The 25,721-nt window shown below is 36.5% G+C and overlaps 2 protein-coding genes across 5 annotated transcripts in view; one reads left to right on the forward strand and one right to left on the reverse strand.

Moving 5' to 3' along the window:
- Positions 1 to 3,259, forward strand: part of LOC149068864 (WD repeat-containing protein 47-like) — a 49,765-nt gene extending 46,506 nt beyond the window's left edge. The window contains exon 9 of one of the 4 annotated variants that reach the window (XM_089250322.1): positions 1,306 to 3,259. In XM_089250322.1, coding sequence (XP_089106448.1) covers positions 1,306 to 1,451 — 146 coding nt within the window. In that variant the 3' untranslated portion in view covers positions 1,452 to 3,259. The remainder of the gene's footprint in view (positions 1 to 1,305) is intronic. The other 3 variants (XM_089250326.1, XM_089250324.1, XM_089250323.1) reach the window with 3 other exon arrangements.
- An 11,169-nt stretch (positions 3,260 to 14,428) lies between these two features.
- LOC149068865 (lewis-type alpha-(1,3)-fucosyltransferase-like) lies at positions 14,429 to 25,540 on the reverse strand. The gene has a single exon (XM_089250646.1). The coding sequence runs from the start codon at positions 25,472 to 25,474 to the stop codon at positions 24,338 to 24,340; it is 1,137 nt and encodes a 378-aa protein (XP_089106772.1). The 5' UTR covers positions 25,475 to 25,540; the 3' UTR covers positions 14,429 to 24,337.
- Positions 25,541 to 25,721: the final 181 nt, after the last annotated feature.

The following is a 25,721-nucleotide window of genomic DNA, read 5'->3' on the forward strand; positions in this document are numbered from 1 at the left end:
GGGTTGAAGTTGGGTATCGTTCAGATGTAGCTTAAGATACAAAAGGTGCTCATATTGAGATGAAGTTATATGTAATGCAAATAATAATAAACATTGGTTATGCCCTGTTTGTGTCACATTACATTCGTTATAGAGAGTTTTTCATGATACATCGCCATCCGTGAGTGGAATTTTAAGATTTTTTATTCATCTACCAAAAAAAAAACACCAAGAAAACATTTTTGTGCCGGCCCCCATATTCACGGTTTCCATATTCATTGTTTATTTTTCCTTTATTGGAAAATTTTTTTTTTGCAACACTCAGAAATCGTCATTCACGAGTTTTGTTTACAAAATTTGAGTTGTGCATGTTTAGGATGGTTCACTAACAACATTAAAAAATGAAATTACTAAAAATACAGTAATTTAAAAAATTAAATTACTGTCATCACTAACTAGAGGCGTGGCAGCTCCTAAGACAGAAACAGTCATATCGGCCTTTGACCACAGTGTGCGCTCCAGGACACAACTATTTCTACAGAACCAACTGAAGAGATTATAAAAGGCATTGTCACGTTAGCGAAACAGGTGGGGGGTGAAGGGTTCAATGATATGAATATAGAAGTCAAACAGCTAATTGATTAATAGCAATTCAGAGGCATTGACAGAGTAGGAATTAATGCAGCTTACTGTTCCGCAAACTGAAGCGGTACCAGATGAAGATCAAGATAAACAAGTAGAAGACAAGTTCACCACAAGTAACATACAGAAGGGCTTTGCAAGTTCAAATCAGCAATAGATTATTTTTTTCATGATATAGATCCTTCCATGTTATGTTCTTCACATGTAGAAAAATTGGTAGAGGAAGTCTTGTCAACATACTTGATTATACGAAGAAAAAGAAATGGCAAACAGAAATCACAATGTTCTTTCATAAAACATCGCTAACAATCGCTGCACCCTCTTTTACATTCCCTTCTACCTCTGCATCACCCTGCTGTTCTCATGATGCTCAATAAACGAGATAAACAAAAAAAAAAAAACAAAAAAAACAATGGTTTCGGTTATTTGTGGATTTCCTGCATTCGTGGTCACTCCCGGAACATAACCCCGGCAAATACGGGGGCAGACTGTATTTACAATCCATTTTTTGACTTTCTATCAATTTTTTAAATTTTCCATGGACTTCTTTAGCTCACCCTGTACATTGCCACAATGACAATGGATAGTTGTTGTGGGCATTCACGTATGAATGAATTTCCCCAGTGATATCCAAATACTTATTTCTTTGTTTTTGATCTATTTTCTTTTTTTCAAACTTTGCAGGAGATTTGACGCAACCATTACCAATGGTCATCGTAGCAGAACACGCTGATAAGGTGATACAGGGCAGGTGGCATCCGCGTGACTTTTCATTCCTCACAACAAGTGCGGACAAGACAGCTACTCTTTGGGCTCTTCCACCAAACTAGCTCCTCCCTAGAAAAACAAGTTGTCCCGATTCATTGTTCAGTTGGTGTTTTTTTTTACAAGTTGATGCATTTATTTTTTTCCTCCAGCGTGTGTGTGTTAATTATTTGATTTTTTGACTTTGTTGCCAAATTCACAGTTTTATTTTAGTACTTATGTGATTATACAGTAAACCGAAACATTGCCTTTTTGCCGTGTTTTTTCACAAGAGACTGGATTGTGTATATATATATATTCGTAGTACTAGATAAGTAATGTTTACAATAGCTTATTTTAGTTTGCAATGTTCTGGTATTGTACAAAAGACAAAGAAGGCTGTAATACTGTAATTGTCCTCTGTTGTTAGGCAGTGCCTTTGCACATGAAATTGATTATTTTTGTTGTTTTAAACATTTGCATTGAAAGTGCTTAAATGCAGTATTTGTATAACATTTACCACAAATTGAAATGTACAGAGTGTGCACATTTTTGCCTTCCATAATTTATTAATCTAAACAAATTTTATGTAAATGTGTTTATGAAGTACATATATATGACTTATATATGTATAATCAAATTTATGCAAGCATATCGTTCATGAAATACTCTCATTTTTATTTTGAGTTATATATATAACTTTTTTATATGAATTCTGTCGTTTTTCTTCTTAAGTTTAAGTCAAAGAATGTATGTGTATATATATTAAGTGTGTGTGTAGGAATTCTCTTGTATTTACCACCTCAGTACACATTTGTTACGCATTTTTATTCGTTGTTTCTCTATATAAAGTTTTTTTTCCTCGAGCAAATTTTCTTGAAGTTGACTCGGAATGAAATTTGAGTCCTTGTGAGATCTTTTATATTTATTACATTCATGATGGAAAGCACTTTTTATAAGTACACATCATCTCATGATTTTTATTTATAGTAAAGAATATGAAATGCAAAAACCAACATGTCACAAGTAGAACCTTGATTAACCAAGAATGGGGGGAAGGTCCAGAGTCACCTAAGGTATCCAGAACTTTGCTTAATAGAAACTGTCTTTAACCCTTACAGCAACAATGACTAGATATCTTGAATAACTTAATGCCTTTTATTTCAGCAATTATGAAATTGGCATTTTGTCTGTTGTGGTGTTGTATTTGTGTTTATAAAAGTCATTTACTTAGTCAAAAAAGCAATGGTTCTTAACCAGAGGTCCTTGGAGAGACTTCAGTGGGTCCATGGACTCCATGTTGCTGCCACAAATTGTCAGTGGAACACAAAATGTTAATAAACCCTGGTCAAATCTTTTCTAAAAAAAACACTGAAAGATAAATTAAAAAAAACAAAACCAAGTAATTATATAAAAATTATAGATTTTTGAACCGTTATAAAAAAATGGGAGTTCTGAAAAGTTCTAAGCCTTAATAGAAAAACTCATTCTGAAATTGCCCCCCCCCCCCCTGTGGAATGTGAGGCCCCACATTGAGAATCGCTATTCTAAAGTTTACTGTCTTTACTTCAAAATAAGGAAGTCAAATGGCAGCACTGCAATAACATGAAATACTGCCAACTTCAACAACATAAATACCTTAGGGTCACGCACATAACACAATGTAACAACTGGTGGAAACTGCTGGTGACTTTGCCAAACCCGCCTCTATCTCGTAATTCATTAGAATGTATTGATTCATTAGAAATTCAGAATAGGAATATGTATGAGGTGCATATACAGTTAAGTGGTAGTGTCTACTAGAGGTAAGGACTGAGGAGGTTAGTTGTCAGAGTACAAAGAAAATCTAGGCAGTGCCAGACATGTCTGCTAGCAGCTTAATTTTCATTTACCATAAGAAAAAGAAAAATGGATTTTTAAAAGCGGAATGTCGGTTTCATTAAGCAAACATTTTATGATGATATTGAATTGAATTCATACTTTAGTCATTTGATTTTTATAAATCGGCTGAGATTTTATTGACAGCTTGTTTAAATACAGTTGTAAATACCAGTTACTTGTTATTGAATTTCTTCACCCAATTTCATCACAAATCTTTTATTCGTTTCTGGACCTTGCTATGCTGAAAGGGATATGTGACCGGCCAAACTTGGTATGGCTATGTGCCTCAGTTAATCGAGGTTCTACTGCAGAGAAAGTATCAAAAATGCATGTGTTTAATATGATAGCAAACGATGATCAGCATCACAAAATTCAATCTTTGAGGGCATCGTTTGTGATTTTCGCCTCCATTAGAAAATACAAACTGTTAGCTGTGTCATATACGGTTTGGTTATAATTAAAGTGACCCGACTCAGTCTTCTGTAGAGACTGTTCTGGTTGGCGTATTTTGTTGAAACTTGGTATGTGTACACAAAGGGATGTCTTCCAACAAAGCTCGTGGGCCAATGGGGGGGGGCGCCAAAATAGTTAGACTTTATTTATTTTGAAACTATCTTTTATTAATTCTTACATCTTTTCTTACTATTGGGAAAATTTCTTATGAATTACTTTTTTTAATAATTCTGCAATTATTTTAATTAATTAGCCATTTTTTTTTACTGAAATTATTTATTCCGGTAATTCTGTAATTCCAAATATATTACTTTCATCAATTTTAAAATGTTTTTTTTTTCAATAATTCTGGAATTAATTTTTCTTGTCAATTATGAAATAATTTTTATGGCTTATTCCGAAAATATTTCATTAACTAATTCTCGGAAAATATTCGTTTCAAAAAATTATTTCTTTTAGTAATTCGGGAATTATTCTCCCATTAATTAGAAAGGCTCATCAATCATGTAATAATTTCATGAAATTCGATTTCTAAATTATAAGTTCAATAATTTTGAAGTTATTTCTTTCAAAAATTAAAAAAACATTTTAATTCTCAAATTATTTCTTTCTTAATAATTCTGAAAACATTTTTCTGAATTATTCTGAAATTTCTTTCATTGATTTCGAAATGATTTATTTTTCATTAATTCTGAAATTATTTAGCTCTGTTGCTAGAATTCCAAAATTATTTTTCATGAACGAATTTTTCAGAATTTCTGTGAATTCTGTAGATAGATATGCCTTTTTTAGATGTCTCCCCACCACCACACACACACGAAACTGTTCGGGCCTTGTGCTCCGTCTCTCACTCGCCTGCAGGTGCAATTATTTTCTTCTTAATTGTGTGTCTTTAAATTTTTTTAGACGTTTTCTAAACATGGTCAGTGGGCCACTGTAAAAAAGTTCTGAGGGCCATACATTGATTTGTATTACATTGCATTATTATTAATGCAGGTATTTTCGATGCATGGCCCTCAGAGCTTTGTACCACTTTTTTGCTGCTGTGGTGGTGGTTGAGTGGTTATAGTGACAGACTCACATCACGAGGACCCAGGTTCGAACCCCACCGCCGCAACAGTGGTGGTTGACTGAAGTTGTTTTTCTGTGGTTCCCAACTTCAAGATGCGAATGCAAATCGATCTCCCCGTTAGAAAGTCTCGTCACAGAGAGCAACAGCCCTACAACGCTACAGATGTTCAATCATTACACTTCAATCACAATTGGAAATATAGATGGTGGCACTAATTCACGCACAACACCATGTACGCACCATGTAGGTACACGCACTAACACTTCCGGCACAACTCAATCAGTAGTAAATTGCCCACGGCGATAGACCAGAGTTGCGCTCAGATTGAAAGAAAAGAAAGAAAGCTTTGTACCACGAGGAGGAGGATGGGATAATAAAAAAAAGTTTCATCAAAAGTTCAAATTTCAACCACCAGGTGAAAAAGTGGTGTGAAGAACAGGAAACAACAAATTGAAAGCACAAAATTTTATCCAATCACAGCATTTGTTCAATGTGTATTCCATTTTCTTCTTTTCACTTGGTGGTCAAAATTTGAACTATTATTTAGCTCTTCAAGCAGCTTTTAAAAATTTTCCTGATCTGTATTATAACTGTCACATTGGAAATAAAAAAAGTGTTAAGAACGCAAGATATTTTGGGATGACCGAAAGAAAGCAGATCAGGTTTGATGAGATATTTCAGGATTGCCGCTCCAAGGGTTTAAAAAAATTTATCGTAATTTTCTTTTCCCCCCCATGTTCCATATAATGTAAATACCAATAACCATATAATGTTATTACCAATAACAAAATATGCAAACTGGAACAGGTTCTACGTAGGTCTGAGTAGGGTCACTTTAATTATAACCACACGATGCTACATTAATTTCTAAGATGTTCAGTGAATACATTTTTATTACATTTATAGCTTTACGATGCTTATGCTTAAGGCAGCAGGTATGTCTATTGTGAAGTGCATCGCTAAGCATTAAGCTCATCCATATTTTTCTATAAGCATTGTACATAACTATCAAAAAAATACTGAAACTAATTCCACAGAGAGCTAACAAATCGCAGCACTTGAATGTGTCTACTGCGCTTGAGAAACTGGGATCACTTGGTGATCACAGGTGTCGTTAATGCGTGAACAGAAGGAATTACAAACTGTTTGCGATTGTGTGTGTCCTCGTATTCATAGATGCACTACTTTGCCTCTACATTGCTGCTGCAGGACCCCTAGGCTGGGATCTTCATAGGTCCCATTTATAGTGAATTTATACTTTAAAAAAACAAAAAAGATGCAAAGCCTCCTGGACTGGAGCACTGTCCTTGGGGGGGGGGGGGGCATTGCCCAACATGATGACTTATGAACAGAAAAACACTGTGTAAAATATTTCTATAACACCATCAGCAAAAGCTGGATAACTCTTAATGCCAAGGATTATCGTTGGGAGCTTGAATCAGATTTTTTTATATGCTGCTAGAGGCATTGGGGAGCCTCCTTGTTTCACTCCCACAAAGTGATCAAAAATGCCCGATATTCTCATTTTATGTTGAGTCACAACTAGGTGGGGTGTCTGGACCAGGAAGAGCATTGAGTTCACTCTTTTCCTGCTTAAAATTATAGCGAAAAGGGCACCAAAACAGATACAAGTCCTGGGTGACAGAGTAAATTTTCAATTGCAACCCTGATTTTATGTCCATATTGTGATCATTGATATATTAAGGCACACATTTAGTCGCTGACACTTATCTGTGCAACTATTTCTATTACATGGTGTTGAAACCCATGTATGTTATACCAAGAATATTGAGATGATCCTTTTTAGTAAGCGTGAGTCCCTTGCTGTTAAAAGTGTTCCTCAGTTTCACCAATAATTTTTGGAATTTTTACTTCCATTCTCATGATTCTCGAACATTTTTCGGCATTTTTATTTCCTTCAAAGTGCTTTGATGTTTGGAGTGCAAAGAATATCTAGGCGTGACTGCCAGTTTATAAATTGTCTAATTTTCTGTTTGTAGACATTGAATTACAGTTAACCATTGTCATCTTGTTGGCTCTCTTTTGGAAATAAGTCTCTGAATTTTCTTGATGCCGTATATATTTCACAGGTTTGTCTTTGCTATGTGTCAATAGCCAGCAAAAACATTTCCAGTTTACCAGTGATACCTCGGCTAATGAAGATTTTTTCATGGTTTTTCTGCCTCGGCTAATGAACATTTTCTTGATATGGATGCATGCGTTGACATGAAACATCCACATTGTGAGCTGAATTTTAGCTCCAATTATCATTAGAATTACTGTCACTCAAGCCCGATTAACTAATGTCCACCTCCCCCAAAGCAGAATGTTTTGCATTGTTCTGCAAAAACCCTCAGCTGACTGGAAATGTTCTGTGGTAAAAATCCCCATAATAGTGTATTTGGCACTTTTTCTTAAAATTCTTTTCCAGATCTTTCTTCCTGCTAATTGTTCTGCGATGTACGCCACAGATTTTGGCGTATTCTGCTTTGGGAATATTTGGAATGCCTTGTATATTACATATATACATCTGCCTTGGAATATTTTTCCACACATGTCTCGTTTCTGAGTCATTTCATGTAAAATGAAGGATTCAGCTGAAATAGGAAATGCATTGGGAAAAAAAGGAGCTTTTGTGTTCAGAGCATGCATTATTTCAGTTCTCTTAGCATCAGACAAGGTGGCAAAATTTGTGTAGAGACTGCAGGTGATACACCCCATAAATGCTACTCTTCCTACATGTATGAGACACAGAAATGTGATAACCAAAACACAAATGGATAGAGATACCTACAAACTCGATTATGTTGTGTCAACACTTGCTTTAGTAGACTAAATCTGGTGTCAGTTGCATACATAGCATAAAATAAAGAGATCTTCAGTATCTCGTCTTCCTGTAAATTCTAATTTATCCAATTTTCAAAGCTGTTCTACCTTAAATTCAGTTTTTGTCTTTTTTATAGCGCTCCTTGGAATTTTGAAAAAAAACTTATCTTTAAATTTTGGGCAAGTACCTGGAACGGATTAAACAATTTTCCCATAGAAAGCTATAGGAAATTGCATTTCAGCTGATAAATGAATTAATTTCGGAATTAATTATCTTTGTTAGCGGTCGTATCACTGTTACACAAAAAAAAATTACATGCTGGATGAAGCTTTTCCCGTTCTCCCATTCAATTAATACTGTTTTGATATCAATTCCATTAAGTACTTGCGTTTTTGTTATTAGCATTTTCATATATTTCAGTTCAATGTTCTTCAACTGCAAGTCCACGGGAATTTCATTTTGTTTTTCTGTACATGTTACTGTAAATATGGTAATGTATGCATAACCACCAACCATTTTGGTAAGTTCGATAAACTTTGCTTATATATTGTGAATTCATCACATTTACTGTGATTATCTATAAGCCAAGGGTGCTCAACGTTTTACGGGGTACCTTAAGTGCTATGGAAATGTGTTGTGAGTCACAATGTGTTGCATCCGCAGGTCAAGTAAAAGTTTCCCAGATTACTTCAGTGACTTGTAAATGTGCTCTCGGTCACTTAACTGAGGTGGAACTGCAATGTGAGTCAGTAAAGTGATCTGTAATTGTGCCCGCTGCACTTGAGTGATCTGTAAATGTAATGCAGTGTCACACAAGTGGTCTGGGAATGTGCCCCAGGCCACTTGAGTGATTTTTAATTATACCTCAGATCACTTGAGTGATCTCTAAATGTGGTGCAAAGTCGCACAAGTGATCTGGGAATGTGTCTTGAGCCACTTAAGTGTTCTGTAAATGTGCCACGAACCACTTAATTGAAGTATGTGTGACGCCGGCCACTTGAAGGATAAGTTCCCCCATGTCACTGAAAGGATCTGGAACAGCGTCTCATATCATTTAAGTGATCTATAAATATGCGCCAGGCCACTTCAGTGATCTGGGAATTTGCCCCTTAGTTAATTTTTACAAAATTAGGTTTGAGGTCGCAGGCCACATCACATGACTCAGAGGGCCACAGGTTGAGCATGTATGTTGTAAGCCTCCAGCTTGTACTGGTAAATATGATCAATTGCCTTTGAATTACTTAAATCTACCAACATTTTACGTAAACTAGTCGAAGATGATCAATTTCATCAATAATGACACACAAGAAAAAAGCTAACATTAACAAGACTGATAAAAAATTTTCATTTTTTCCGTTCTTTATTTTCATTTTTTTGGCAAATTATGTGTAGTGAGTGCATGCATAAGTCATATGCGGCCAAAACTGGTGAGTGGTTAAATTAAAACGATATTTCCATATTTATCAAACCTCATCTGAGGAAAATGTATAACCACCGCTAAAAGTGATAAATGCAGTAAAATTTATTGAACTTGATGAGACAATTTGCAATTATGTATAATTAGTAATTTATCCCAATATTTCAGGGGGGTGGTAGAAGCTATGGGTTAGATTGTGTTGGGGGCTATGGGAAAAAAACATTTCTGAAGAAGGGGCCGATGGGACAAAAAAGGTTGGAAAACCTCTACCTGCTGACTCCCGAAAAATTCTTTTATCTCCTGAATTTCACCCGTGATTGTAAAAAATCCCTACATTGAGAAAAATTTACCCCCCCCCCCTCAAAAAAAAAAAGCAACCTGCTCCTTCATAAGCATTTTTGCAAACTGTCACCATTTCATCAAACCACAAAAAAAGTTTCATTTTTGGGAAGTAAACGCAAAATTCGCCAGTCAGCAAGCATCAATCCGGCTTTTCAAAATCCAAAATTAACATGATTGCGTGTATCTGCTTTATCCATATGTCCAGTTTCGTGTCCGACTGAGATTTTTTTGAGAGGTAATTTAACCCAAGGAGTTTAACCTTGGGTTTTTGTCTCAGTGATTTTTTTTGCAATGGGAAAATATCCCTAAAATTTCCCTTTTACTATGAAAAAATCACTAAAATGTTTCAAACGATAATCGCCAATCATCTCAGCAAGTTCGGTAAATTTGATGAATGCTAAAAAAAATTATAAGTAATCGTAATTTGATAAAAAATATACAATCGTGAAATTTTGTTAAATGTCAGCCCATTATATCTGGGAATTAACTGGAATTTCCGTATATCAAGGTCTGATTGTAGAATTGATCAGAAGAGAATAGTAGGATTTGTCGAAAAGGTGTTTTTTTTTTCGGGTTGTGTTCGGAAATTTTTTTTAAATTAGAGTTTATTATATCAGGTTCAGACTCTGGCTTACGATTACAGTCATCTGAATAATAAGTTGTACCATGGCAATTGGGACTGATTTTTCATATTTACCGATACCAAATGGTGATTCTGCATAATAGCCAACAAATGTAAATCTAGTAAGATTTATTACGTTTACCAACGTTGCTTCATATTATGCATAATCTCCAGTAAAGGTGATAACTTTAGGGAAAATTATCAAAACTTACCAAAATGGTTGACGATTTATCACATTCACTGTAACATATATATATATATGTGTGCGCGAATCAATTTTTTTTTCTAGTAAATTTTGATAACTAATATGCAAACATCTGTTTCAATTGTATGTAATACTCTTCTGTGCTGGTTCGTGCCATTTGGGAGTTTTTGCCGAGGCAAATGTTTCGTTTTGTCCCGCACCTTCTTGCATCAGCTGTCTGTGCTACTTGCATGTTTAGAAGAAGAAATATGTGAGAAATATATAAGGCTGATGTATATGAATATATATATATTAGATCTGGATTATATGAAAGAAGCTGTTTTTTGCCGTTTTTGATATTTATAATAAAAAACAGTTATTTGAAATTTTGGTTCCGTCAATATCTTGGAGGGGAAGAATGAAATGGTGTTCGATAAATGAACTTACCATGATTTTCCCATTATAGGACAACAACTTATACAGAGTGTCCTGTGAGTGCTGAATGTGGCCTTTATCTCACCGACCGTTCATCTTAGAGGTATGGTTTAAATTTAAAAATACTCAAAAGCCGTTCAAAAATTACCCTTCACCAGTTTCGAGAGTGAAAATACAGTGCGTCGCAAAATTGAAAATCTAAATTTTTATATACTCCCCCCCCCCAACTTCAATTAGAAAGTTATTGCTCTCCATCTCCTTACACCAACAGAAATAATTCCATGTTTCTAATTGTAGTATTCGCTGAGACATTTGAATTCACAAAAATGGAAAGAAAGTTGTGAAAGGACAGCAAAAACTTAAGGCTCCTTTCCTTTATTTATGCTGTCCTTTTTCCCCAATTTCTGAATTGATATTGCAGTGAATATTACACTTAGAAACTTGGAATTTTTTTTCTTGGCCTCAGGAGAGACGGCGCAACAACTTTCTAATTGGAAGTTATAGGAGAAAAGGGCCGTATAAAAATTTAAATTTTTTATTTTGTTACACGCCGTATTTCCACTCTCAAAACTGGTACAGAGTAATTTTTGGATGCCTTTTGAGCATTTTTTAAACTGAAACTATATCTCTACGATGGATGGTTGATTAGATAAAGGCTGTGCTAGAGCACTTACAGGATTACAGGCCAACACCTGTGCATACATAGAGTGCATATTAGAAAGTTAAATTCCATGTTTCTAAGTGTACAATATTCACTGAGATATTCACATTCCAAAGACAGCGAAAAATTGGAAAAAAGCTTTATCTCCAAAATATTTACGCCAAATTTTCCTGTTTTTTGAATATCTCAGTGGATATTATACACTTAGAAACGTGAAATTTAACTTTCTAATATGCACCGTCTAGGTGAATATTGCACTTATAGAAACATTATTATTTCGCTTCAAAAGAGACAGGGAAATAAGTTTCTAATTGGAAGTTACAGAACAGGAGGACCGTATACAAATTTAATTTGTTTTTATTTTGTAATATGTATTTTCACTCTCAAAATTGGTAGGGGGGGGGGGGATTTCTTAACACGTTTTGAGCACTTTTTAGATTGAAAACCATACCTCTATCACGAATGATTGATGCGATAAGAGCCGGACGAGGACTTACAGGACACCCTGTATACAGTTGTGAACTCTGACTTAACACCACCATTTATTTTTTGTACAAAGTTCTTACAACTTTGGTACAACAATTTGAATCTGCTACCCATGTAATTCCTATACATGGAAGATTTCTCATGGGGAAATTTGTGGTGCTAAACACAGCATCGACATTATATCGTGCTGGTGTACAGGGTGTCCTGTAAATCCTAATTCAGCCTGTCTCTCATCAACCATTTGTCATAGATGTATGGCTCCAATTCAGAAAATGCTCAAAATGTGTTTAAAAAAAACAACCAGTTTTTATATAGACACTCTGTACTCAAAAAGCAAATTAAAAAGTTGTTGCTCTTTCTCTTCTTAGCCCAAAAAAAAAAAAAAGAAAATGAAAATAGGGGGAGAAATTTTCTATGTTTTTAACTGAAATATTCACTGCAATATCTGAATTCAAAAATTGGGGGGAAAGGACAGCATAAATGATGGGAAAGCAGAGCTGTCCGTGAGTTTATGCTTTCCTTCCCCAAATTTTCTCCGATATCTCAGCATACATAGCAATTAAAAACGTGAAGTTTTTGTTGGTCATGGGGGAGAGACAGGGCAACAACTTTATAAATTGGAAGTTAAAGGGGGTGGGGGTGTATGAAAATTTTGATTTTTTTTATTATGTGTGACACATTGTATTTCAGTTCTCAAAACTGACACACAGGCTAATTTCTGAATACATTTTGCTGTTTTTTTTTTTAAATTGGGAGGATATACACTGCTCAAAACAATTAGGGGAGCACATGGTTTTAACAAAATTACGCAAAGATGTATACCGATAAGTAACATAAAATGAATCATCCATAATTTAAAGCCTAGCAGGAAACGGAAGAAGAAAACTTCATATGCAAATCAAAGTTCATGACGTCAAAAACCAGAAAAAGGAGATACGGGCAGAAATCGGGATGTTGCAGAAACGTCTGTTTTACTGCCGTAACTGTGAAATTCGATTGCGCAGTATTTTTTTTTCTTGAGACAAGGTGACTTGAGGATGTCTCAACAACGTGATTTACCGGAATCCATGGCATGGCGTGTTATAGGCAGACTGGCATCCGGGCAAACACAACGTAGTGTCGCGGACGCTGTTGGAGTCGCCAGAAGTGTTGTTGCAAGGCTGTGGAATCGATTCCAAGAAACAGGAAATGTTAGATGTCGACCGGGGCAAGGTCGGCCACACGCCACTACAGCAACTGATGACCATTATGTACGGTTAACAGCCCGTCGAAACAGAACAAAGAATGCTACGCAGCTGCAAAGACGGTTGCTCTTGGCAACAGGACGAAGGGTGTCCAGCCAAACAGTACGTAATCGGCTTCATGAGGGAGGGCTCTTTGCACGTAGGCCAATGGTCTGCATTCCGTTGACCCCACGCCACCGTGCGGCCCGAAGAAGATAGGCTGCTGAACATCGAGATTGGGAGCAACATGATTGGAGCCAAGTGCTGTTTACAGACGAGTCCAGATTCAGTCTGGAGTGTGACACCCGACGTGTTCTGGTATGGACGGACACTCGAAATAACACCACATTCGTTCGTGAAAGGTCACAATACAGACGAGCTGGTTGGATGGTATGGGGTGGAATCAGCATAGGCGGACGTATGGACCTGCATATCATTCGGAATGGCACTTTGACGGTCCGAAGGTATGCAGACGAGATACTGCGACCTCATGTCATCCCTTACGCTGGAGCCATTGGAGATTCCTTTGTTTTCCAGGATGATAATGCCCGACCGCATAGAGCTCGTCTGGTGGAGAGCATGCTTGAAGCTGAAACAATACAGCGTATGGAATGGCCAGCCTGACCTGAATCCAATCGAGCATGTTTGGGACATGCTCGGACGACGCATTGCTGCGCGACCAAGGCCGCCTGTTACTGTCCGAGACTTGCAGATTGCACTTCTTGAGGAGTGGAACAGTATTCCCCAAAGTCTGATCGATAACCTCATCGCATCCATGGCAAACAGGTGTGCAGCAGTCTTAGCTGTTCGAGGAGACCACACGCCCTATTAAAACTCATGCATCATGTCTAAACAGTACTTTCTTTTATCGTTTACATGTAACCAAATTGTTGCCCTAAATCATCTTTTCATGTTTTTTTCCATATTTTCAAAGAATTAAAGCTTAATTCCAAATTTTTTTACGTCTTTTTTCTGTATTGCGCATTGATACGCGTGTACTATCCATTGTATGCCAATACGTGGCTGTCTCGCACGGTTTTCTTCACTTTTTTGCTTGCTCCCCTAATTGTTTTGAGCAGTGTAGATAAGATATTTTCCCTAGCGAACTTCACCAATAGATGGTGCCAACCCATCTTATTAATGGCAGTAAATTGTAATATAGCAATATGGCCAGAGTTGGTGTTTGGTGAAGTAGTAGGTAACGTATCACAACTTACTCTTTTGCAAAAAAATGAAGTCCCCCCCCCCCTAAAAAAAGTAATCCGATAGCAGTGTTCGCCAATACACATCTAAATGCATGATTCACGCATTGAAATTTAATTCTACTCCAAACTTTATTGAGGAGTGAAAATATTCCTCAATTAATCCTCTTAATACAAGATATACAGAAGACTGGATGTTGTGAAGATATTTATTTGAGATGTTAATTTTTTAAGGAAGGAAAAAACTCATCTCTGCCTCTACCGGGAGTCGAAACCGGGTCCCTCGATTGCCGGATGAGTGCTCTGACCACTAAGCTACAGAGGAGATAGAGATAACAAATATAAACAAAATAAATGCAAGAAGTTTCGAGATAGAGCTCAAAAGATGCGATTGCAGGAAATTCACTGTTACAAGTAAATGATCACAAAAACTATTCCCGTCTTCGAACAATTGACATTGTTCTTTTCTTATTGCAATTTTGCATTAAATTATGAACTCAAAATGACTAAAATAACATGCAATTATTTTCCTGTGTCTTTTGGTTAAACTATAGGTAATGAAAATTTGCGGTAAAAATTCAAACTTGGACTTCGATGGTTCACAATGTAAAATATGTATCCACCGATATTTTTAGGACCCAGAATCTCTACACAATTCTAAAATCTTCATAATCTGATTACAATGCAAGCACTATGGCAAATTTAAAAATTGATATATGTACCTACATGTTTGGGGACAAAATTCTCGGAATTGAAGTCAGTGCTATTGTTTTACTAACGTTGAAAAATGGAGAAAATTTGTTTGGATAATTTCTCTTGGAAAAAAGCTTGGCTCTATTTGGATGGCGGCAAAATTTTTTACATTATCATTATTCATCAGGACCAGTGCTCGACCTAAATTTTCAACGTGTGCGATACACATAACACATGTCTACGTTTCCATAAGTGAGTTTGCCACCAAATTTGCAATTCCCAATTGTGCCAAGGTTCCAACCCCTTTTTGCAACAAAAATTTTCTTCGTTTGTTAAACATCTAATGTAACTCAAGTATGATAATGATAATGATGAGTATGATAATGCATGCGGGATAAGATGCTGATGACGAAAAAGAATTGAAAATGACACAAAAAATTAAATAAGAATAGCATGTTGGTTTGGGAAACATTCCGGTTGTCAATGAAAAATTTTTGAAGAGCCAAATCACTAAGGTATACTATTAGTAACGGAAAAAACCTACCAATTCGGCTGCAACCAAATGCTTATGGAATCACAGTCATATCAACCCTTGCTTATAGAATCATAGCCCATAACATGGAAGATCATAGTAGTTGTGTACTCTCATATACTCACATATATACATAAACAGATAGATATTCAAGAACCTTCTAAACCAATTTTGGCACTTCTATACATTTTCTTTTTCTTTCAACATAATTAATCGTTACAAATCACATATAAATTACAAATTGTATATTCTCACAAGTTGCCAACCTTGAGTTTAATTTTTTTTTTTTTTTGCAAAGTTTCAACAGTGTATATATCTATCATATATTGATAAACTTCAAGCATTACAGTCATGAAATAAAAATAATGTCATAAACTGATGCATCATTACACCCCTATCTAAGGGGTGTAAGGGGGACATTACACCCCTATCATCACAGGGTCTCAAATTTTTACGACCTAAAGTTGTAACATTGTTGCTGAGGGGGTTAAAAAACCCAAAATTCAGGTTAAACCTATAAGCAACAATGTTTCATTTTTAGGTCATAAAAATTCAAGCTCTAATGATTACAGTTCAGATCGCATTATTTGTTGAAATATCAGTTTTTGGGATCACTTGGATATACAAGCAATTATGAACTATTTACTGGTATGCTCAAAAAGGTTGAACATTTTGAATATTTGTCAAACATGATGGAGTTACAACATTTCCCTCGCTCAGCAAGCAAAGATTACCACGTGAATTAACCTGACAAAACTAGTTTGACCTGGATCACAAATATGTCTAGTTCGTGACTGACAATTTGAGACTTTCCGTTGAAATTAAAAAATATAGTGTTTAAAGTGTCAAATTTGTTCTCTGGTAAGGAAAACCATTCACAGAGACTTTCAAAATGATCCATGGAAGTTGATGTGGAGCACCTACAGGTATTACGTAACAATGCACTGACTACTCACAGTATTTTGTAGCACTGTTAAGCACCCATGGGTATTTTGTAACGTGGTGTCAAGCATACACGAGTATTTTGCAACACAGAGTGGAGCACCCACATTATTTTTTAACATATAGTGCTGAGCTTCTACATAATTTTGTAACATGGTGTCAAGCACCCACAGTGTATTTTGTAGTGCTGTGTTGAGCACAACACTATTTTACAACAGTACAGAATAGGGCCGTAATTAGGATTTTTGCTGCCCGGAGCAAACATTATTTTGCCACCCTGCAGAACTTTAAAATTTGATAATTTTGTTACCACCTAAAACTGCGGCGCGGGACAGTTGCCCTCCCTCTAGTTCTGGTATTGGTACAAAAACACCCATTTTGTAACATGATATTGAGCACCCACATTATTTTGGGACATGATGTTGAGCACCCATGGTATTTCTTAACATTGTTTTGGGACACAGTGGCTGGGAACACCCATGGCTAATTTGTAATACAGTGTTGAGCAGCCACACAATGTCATGGTGTCACAAACATCAACAGCATTTCATAGCAGTGTTGAGCACCACCACTACTTTACAATAGTGCAGAGTATTCGTGAGTATTTAGTAACATGCTGTGTGTTGAACACCCATGGTATTTATTAACATCATGTCAAGCACTCACAGTATTTTTTAGCAATGTGTTGAGCACCAAAACTATTTTGCAACACAGTGTCGAGCACCCACAGTATTTTCTAGCAAGGTTTCAAACACCCATAGAATTAATTCTGAAAATCAAAATCTCTAAAATGAAGATTGATCCAAGCACCACAAACTCTGTTCAAAATAAAAGATTTTTGCTCGCAACGGAAAGTCTGGAATTTTTCGTAATCACAAAGAACAAAAACACATACATATATTTGATCTGGATGAAACCAGTTCAGTTAGATTGATCACATGGTAGTCTCTGTACTTGCTCAGTGGAGTACGATGCTACTTATATTTGACTGGAATAGCTCTTCACAAGCATACTAACTAATGCATCATTTTCGACATCTAACAACGTATAACATAAGTTATTTCCAAAAAAAAAAAAATTAGAACAAACACATCACATAAAATCAACATCGGTAATAGCTTAATCCCAGAAACTATATAACACAAACAAGGTTTCAACATGGTTTATATATATAAACTATCGCAACAATATCCTAATGTAACTCTAGAGCTTCTAGTATCAATAAACTTAACTAAAATGGACGGTGCATTGAAACACGATTATCTATAATATACATTTTACACATCATCATAGGAAACAGGATATTACGTTCACACAAGAAATGAAACTTAATTGATGGGCATACACACACACGCACATGGAGGAAAAATAGTTAAGTATCAAATCACAGTTACAGTGGTGTCTTACGATTCGATGCTAGAAATTCCTCTGGAATGCATGAAAGTTAATCGATGGATTTGTATAGAATTATATATTACACTAGCTATAATTATATAATACATTGGGTAGTTGAATCACAAAGCACCACTGTATTTTTTCTTTGGGCTTAAGGATATCGTAAACTAATCTCTAAATACAGGTATTTATTCACCAAGTAACAGTGCCTTTGGGCTTTGGAAATACAGACTGACCTTGTAAATGCAGAATCAGGATAAAGAATGATACAAAAAAACTACATGATGCATCGAGATTGTAATGGAGAGTGACTATACAATAATTAAACTCAAGATACATTCAAACACAGGTTTGATCATTAACAATGATAAAAAAACAAACACTATAAGTCAAGGTTTGTAAGTAACTTTTGTGGGAGCGGCAGCCCAACAAAGGTTTTTTGATGAGAATCTTTGTTAAACTTCTCCGGGGAGCCATGGATAAGCATTTATTAGGATAACAGGGTACCGTGTGTGGAAAAAGTTTAAGAACCACTGCTATAAGTTATAAATGTGACACTTTTTGGTGTATTAATGGTGCACTAATTAATTAAAATAAAAGGCTAAAAGTTACACAAATGTTCAAATTCAAACATGGTATATTGTTTAAATTTAAAAACATATTACAATTCTTTTCATAAATCAAAAAATAATGGCCTCCAACAGTGTTAAGCAAGGAATAAATACACATCCAGTCATTCAACTTTATCACAATCCAGGAATGTCGTTCATGATTGCCATCACAATGGGGTCGGTAGATTTACATCAACATACATAGTTTATCTAATGGTGGTGGTGCATCTGTTGCAGGCGAAAACTTGAAATCGGCCAGCTGATCTAACCAATGTCCAAAATTTGGGCTTTGGTCAGAGGTGCTGACATGGAGGAAACATTGAGGGGCTGAAAGTTGCCAGTCATCTGGTATATATGAGACTAAAGTCTATGCACAGGAGGAGGTGGAGTGCATTGCATTGTATGTTCATTAATAACTGTGGGGGGGGGGGCGCTCAGCCCCCTCACAAAATTTATTGAACTCCATATTAACTTCATCCCCAGATTCTGACACCTATGGCTTTGGCTGGCCAGTTCATATAGTGATTGGAGATCCTTGGCCAAAGAAAAGACATGATTCGGGGTCATCGCCAAAAGCTGGCGTATTTTTTGTGTGATAATTATGGCCATTAACAGGTATGGTTAGATGGCAACCCTAATGACCAAAGGGACTGAAACATTGATATCTTAGGACAGCGGTTCTCAACCCGCGACTCAATGAAAATAAAATAAATCAGTAAATTTGATAGATATAAAAAAGAGGTCTACAGGGGTAGACCTCTTTTTAAAAATTATATACAAAAAGAGCTCCTCTAGTCAAACAGGGATCCACCATAGAAATTATATACTGAAAAGGGCTCTGTGAGTCAAAAAAAGGTTGAGAACCACTGTCTTAGGAGATTGATATCAGTAATATAGGGATCTCCAGCCACTTTTGGACAATGTCTGAAATTCCACAGAATTTAGAATTCTGGACATTGATCAGGTCAACTGGCGGATTTTGAGCTTTGGCCGTAACATATCCATTAACACCACTTTTTGCAAGTGGCATACTCTCTGAAAGAAGGCAGTGGGCTCAAAAGATTTTGTACTAAAGAGCTGTGGTCCAGTCGAATTATTATGGAAATGGTCAATGTCAACGGTGGATGTTTTACTGATCAAGCTGGGTGGGAAATCTTTCTCTCTAGAGAAAGTGATGTTGTACTTTTGTCCTTGTCTTGATGGACGGTAATTTTGATGAGAGAAAGTGTCGTCTACCATGATAGCTTCAAGTCAGAATGGGATGGGGGGGGGGGAGAGAAGAACCTTCCATTGCCGATTCATAAGATTGAACCTGCTTTCATGGTAGTGTCAAGGTAGCTTTCATGGTGATAGACGAGCATCTTATCACTGCATCACTCGCATGGAAGACTGGAGTTGTGCTAGTATCCCAAGGGAAAGTATGGTTTGACCAGCATCACTTTGATATACATGCTGTGAGCGAATCAGATAAAAAGTAGTTAAACCAATCAATGAAGAGTATAGTGCTTTCACTTTCAGTCTGGTGTTACACAGAGAGCGGGAAACTAAGCTTGACTAACTCAGAGTTCCTGCACCCGACTAAAAGCGAAGTTACCATAATTTCCAATAATTGGTCCTCAGCCTATGCTGTCTCAAGGCATCTACACGCACATGAGAAAATTTCACTCCACTAATTTTGTATCTCGACCTAGAAATATCTGCTGCACAGATGGGTATGAAACATGGCAAGAATCAACCTCAGCCACCACTCTTTAGCACAGAATCTTTTAGCCATACTCTTCAATAGTGTAAAACAAAACTTTGGTCCCATTCAACAACAGAGAAACAACTATCAAACACAATGAACTCCATTTCAAGCATGAAAATGAGCACAATCATCACTGATATAACAGACAAATATTTAGGAGTTTCACTTAATTTTACTACTGACGGTATTTCAGAAAGTGGAAAAAGAATTGGAAATTTGAAGAAAGTGTAGGGCCACAGGTGAAAAATGGTGATAAAAAAAATAACTGTCAGGATTCTTCAATTTTTTTCAGAGATGATGACTACGATGAGAAATAATATCTTGAAAATGCATTCGAAAATTTGAGCATTATACTTTTTCAATTTTTTTCCCCAATTATCTTTACAGTGAAAATGGGAAAAAACTATATAAGGCCACTCCCCTTTACTCATGTCACTTACCTCATTTGAGTATCCTTATGGCTAACAATGCTGTCTTAACGCATGGACCCATCTGGGCACATATAAACACAAACCCTACATTATAGAAATGTAGCGTGTCGTGATTGGCTGAAATGAGGGATGAACCATTACGTCATAGTAAAATTTTTGCTGGCGACATTTAGCAATAGATATACGTAATTGTACTTGAATCCGACATCCATAGTTGGAGCAGTGGTTAGTGCACAGGACACGCATACCAAAGGTTGTATGTTCGATTCCCTCTCAAACCCATCCAAGATTTTTTTCCATCTTTACTATCATTTATCTCAATTCACTAAAAATGACTTAACTAATAGGCATTGATGTGTGTTAACTAATAGGCAGTCATTTCTAGCCAGGTGGGGTTGCCTAAGAAAAATGGGACCCTATATGCTCTTAAGACCGCCCTGATGTCTAGGAATCATTTCTGGGAGCTTCTAGAATAATTTGACATGGTTGTTTTCCATGAAGCTCAACTCATAAAGATGGGACAAGGCAAGAATCTGTCTTTTATAGAAAAAAAGTAAAAGCCTTGATTTAAAAAAAGTGTAGATTATATTTTTGAGAAGTTGGACAAAGTATTAACATGTTTACCCCTTAGTGGTCTAAAGGTTTTTTGGTACTTTGTTGGTACAGTCCTTATTTTGTAGTGCCTCTTAGCACAATAAGTAAGGCCCTTATATGCTGACTTTCACATTTTTTGAATAGCTCATAAGTTACGCTGAGAAGCCAAATTCACATCTCTACTGGTCCAAGAGCGTTCCTAATCATTCAAAATTTCCACTGAACTGATTTTTAATTCTTCACATTTTGAATTACTGCTATTCTCTGCTGCCAATCTGTTGAAGATGGTCTGACGGTCATTTTTATGCATAAAATAAAATTCACTGTTCTTCAGGAGATTGCTAACCAGTGTCTTAGACAATTTTTTTTAACAAGAGGATCTTACCCTTTTCTATAAGACAGTGTTTCCCAACCTGTGGTCTGCAGACCCCTGGGCATCGGTGAATACTTTATAAGTGGTCCACAGTATAATTTTCATTCACTACCATTGCATAAATGACACATTTAGTGCTATTAAATTGCAATTTATTGCATATTTTTTATGAAAAAAGCAAATTACACAAAACAATACATTCTGGATGTTATGGAAAAGGCTCGAAATTGACTACTGCAGGGTGGGGGGGTCTGCGGAGAACTGACCTTTACTATAGGGCAGGGTTCTCAAACTGTGCGCTTCAAACCTTTATCAGGAGCAGGGTATAGCAACTTAAACCATCTTGATTAAAATCACAATTTAAATTGCTTGATTTTTTCTTAAAAAATCACTGATTTAAATCACAAAATTTAAATTTTGTTTTTTCTTTGTATAAATTCAATGAAATTGAAGTAAATACAACTGGTATGGTTTGCGTGATACTGATATGTGATAAAGTTCACTATTAAAAGAAGTATAGAAGATCTTTTTGTGGGTAAATATAGACTTGAACTTAATCCCTTGATACCGTGCAGAAAGAAAGCTGCTCCATTTCCATGAATAGAGCTTCACAGGAAAAGAACAACATCAAATTATATTGGGGAAGCTCTGGGAAATGATGCCAAACCATAAGGATATGCAAATAAGTTACGTGACACGAGAAAGGGAGGGAGTGGATTTAGGATTTTTTCCATTTGCATTGATCGTATATAATAATTGTAATCATCTTATAATCATTGTAATCATCATATAATCATTGTAATCATTATATAATCATTGTAATCATCATATAATCATTGTAATCATCATATAATCATTGTAATCATCATATAATCATTGTAATCATCATATAATCATTGTAATCATCATATAATCATTGATAATCATAAAAAAAATATCATCAGTCATCATCTCTGAAAAAAAAACTGAAAAATTCTGACGGTAACTTTTTGTTTTAAATTTTCATTTTTGACCTTGGGGGGGGGGGGGCACTGTAGTTTCTTCCACCACTATACTACAGCCATAAATCCATTTTAAATGTCAGAAAACTTTAGTTGAATTTTCTGATTGAATAAAACGAGCAACTGAAATACCAGCAAAACTCTCAACCAACTTCCAATATTTACAAGAGAGACTTGTTCCAACCATTTTCATATTCAATAAAGAATATTGTATCATTTGATTAGCGAACAGGAACGTACATTCATTACATAACAGTTATACAATTTGATCATGACAAATAGGAATGAGAAATCGTCTGTGACACTACAACAAAAAAATACATGTTTCACATGGATTTTGAGCGATTGCTACTAAAGACACTGTACGCATATTACATTCATTAATAACAATTTTTTACGATATTTTAAGTAGCACAATCTCTGTACAAGTTTGTGGGCAGCAGTCAAGACGAACATCGGCATGATTTGAAATGCTCTTGATCACGGTGCATAACCTTTTAAGTCCGCGAGCCAGAAGCTTGTATAGAGTGACCATAGAGTAAGGGTATTCAGCTGTCAAAATATAAAATGTCCTGTTTATTCCCATTTTAAACAAGGCTTAGTTGTATTTTTGAAATCAAGAATTTAGATTATATCCATGTATTATAAATTATATTATGATATTATTGCTGTATCATAATTAATTATTATAGTCATATCAAGAAAATCATCTTATATATTTGTCAAACATACTAATTTTTTTTTTTTTTGTGGTGAATTACATTTCGATTCACAGGTGATTGACATGATTTTTCAGCCACTGAAGCAATATTTGGCAACTTTACTCGCCTTTGACAATTTGTTTTTGGTTATAATTAGTAACTTCACTTCCTCTGACAACTATTTCAGCTGTAATTGGCAGCATCATTTGCCTTTGCCCACTTTTTTTTGGCTCATTGTAATGACTAGAGAACATTGAATATCTGCAGGGTAGTCCTAAAATAACTTTGCCAATATACGAGCTCTTAGCTGCTGCAGAAATCAACTAAGGCGAATTGTGTTTCAAATGAAAAGATAAAACAAAACACTAGTTACTAGTGACTTTCTCACGTTTATATGGTCACAGCAATGAAATTTCTAAAAATTCAAATGATGCATGTGTGTTCTTGAGTATGAACTCAAGAACCTATGAAAAGGAAAAACAAAAACCTAGCTCTGTCACAAAATGATCGAAGCAGTAAAAAAAAACCCATGAATAGCATTGAAACCATGTGTGTACCTGTAACACCATTTATAGATGGCACCATAAATGCCAGTGTAGGACACAGATATAGAAAAAATCTCAGTAAGAGGCTGGGTGTTCTATCCCTCGAATGGGAACTTCTTTTCTTCTCCGAGCTGTTTGCGCATCAACTCCTTACTGAGATCTGCTTACAGGTACAGTTTCACCGATATTCATGGGTTTTAACAGTGCAAATTCAATTTTGCATGAAAGTGAGCCATTCAAATTTTTGAAATTTCATTGCTGTAAACTAACCGTGAGAGCTACGTTTTTGTTTCCCCTTCTCATTCTCGAGTGCACACTCAGAAATGCCTATATTTCAAATTTCATTTGATGATTTTTTGCATATATTTTGGGCTAGTCTATCAGCAAAGTTATTTTAAGACATCCTGTATTCAACATGCGAAAAACTATCAATAACATAAAGTCCGCATTGTTCGTGGGATTTGCAGGAATAGTGCAATAATTTAGTGGTACTGCCAGAACGATACAGCATTTTGTGTTCTCTGGGATGTTTGCGGACATAAAAAAAAAATAGGGAATCTCTCATCTAAAGGATAAAAAATTTGTGATGGTGAATCAACGATTTAGTGATGGAAATTCCTATTCCACTTCCTGCAATGACCATCCAAAAACCACCATCCGTTGATGTCCTCGTACCATGTCACTTTCACAGGATCGTGTAATTTCTTACAAATTTGGCACGCATAATGCTCGATGGACCACACATAATAATTTTTATACTCGAAATAACTATTGTACTTTTCATCATCTCTGGCTAGAGATATGAGATAGTTACCAAGAGCTCTCGGCGATTCGAACGAGAGGGCATCGATGTAAGAATTGGGTGGAGCGAGCCGTGAGTAATCAGCTCCACCCATAACCACTGGTATAATATCATACTGTGTCACGTGGAAAAACTTTTCTGTCACGTAGTCCTTACATATCGAATTCTCAAATGCGAGATAATATCTATAATCGGCAGCAACATTTCTATAGCACTCCTCGGACATTTTGGGTAAGCACGTCTTCGTTCCGCACCCTCCATAGACATCGACGGGAACGCTCTTGCGCAGCTCTCTGACGAAGCCCTCCCGGTTGCCGGGAGTCTTGCAATTGCTCACGAACCAAGCGACCATCTTCTTCTTGTCCACAAGGTTCCGTCTCGTCGCACCCAAGGGCGAGGGGGAAACTTTCTTAAAACTCGGGGTCAAACAGATTTCGGAGTCCAACCTGTAGGTCGCGGTCCAGTTGATGAAGCCCTGCAGGTGATGGAGGATCCTTGGCGTGTGGGGAGGCGATTCGTGGTGCACGAGGATCCAAATCTGCCAGGAGGGCTTCGTCCTCGGCAGATCAGCCAGATTGACGTCCCTCAGGTGGAAGATCACGGCGTCGCTGACGGCCAGGTAACTGCGGTTAGAGGTTATCGTGCAGTCCTTGACCGTGCAGTACAGCGATTCGGTCGAAGGGATGACGTATTCGGCGCCGAAGAACTTGGTCCACAGGAGGATCACTTTGTTCCTGTTGGCCTGCGACGACGACAGAGGCTTGTTCGTTTCGACTATCTTCACTCGGAACCAGTGGTTCTTTGATGGAGGATCGACGTCTCCGCGAATCGCTTTCCGGCCTCGGTCGGTCAACCGGACGACGATGAAGCAGAACACGACGACGCAGGACACGCAGAACAAGGCGAAGCTTCTTTTGTGGCGCTTCACCGTCGACATGATGACCTCGATGACAGACGACAATTCAACTCCGAATGAACATTTCAATGCCCAGCCAATTTTTTGTTTTGCAAGAAAACCGGACGGCTGTGACTGGGAATAGTTTGCCTTTACAACGGTCAGAGATGCACTGGAGGAGAGTAACATTGTATCTTGTCTGTTGGCCAGATGTCCCGGCTTTTTGCTGCTAAATTTACCTTAGAGGAGAAATAAATAATAAATACTTATATTTCTTCTCAATGAAATT

This window comes from Pholcus phalangioides, unplaced genomic scaffold (genome assembly GCF_987345545.1).
Source record: "Pholcus phalangioides strain wild (caught in Gottingen) unplaced genomic scaffold, Ppha-v1.0 ptg000024l_1, whole genome shotgun sequence".
NCBI lineage: Eukaryota > Metazoa > Arthropoda > Arachnida > Araneae > Pholcidae > Pholcus > Pholcus phalangioides.

Excerpts from the sequence above, each read along its gene's own strand:
- LOC149068865 (XM_089250646.1), bottom strand. The coding sequence starts at position 25,474 with ATGTCGACGGTGAAGCGCCACAAAAGAAGCTTCGCCTTGTTCTGCGTG.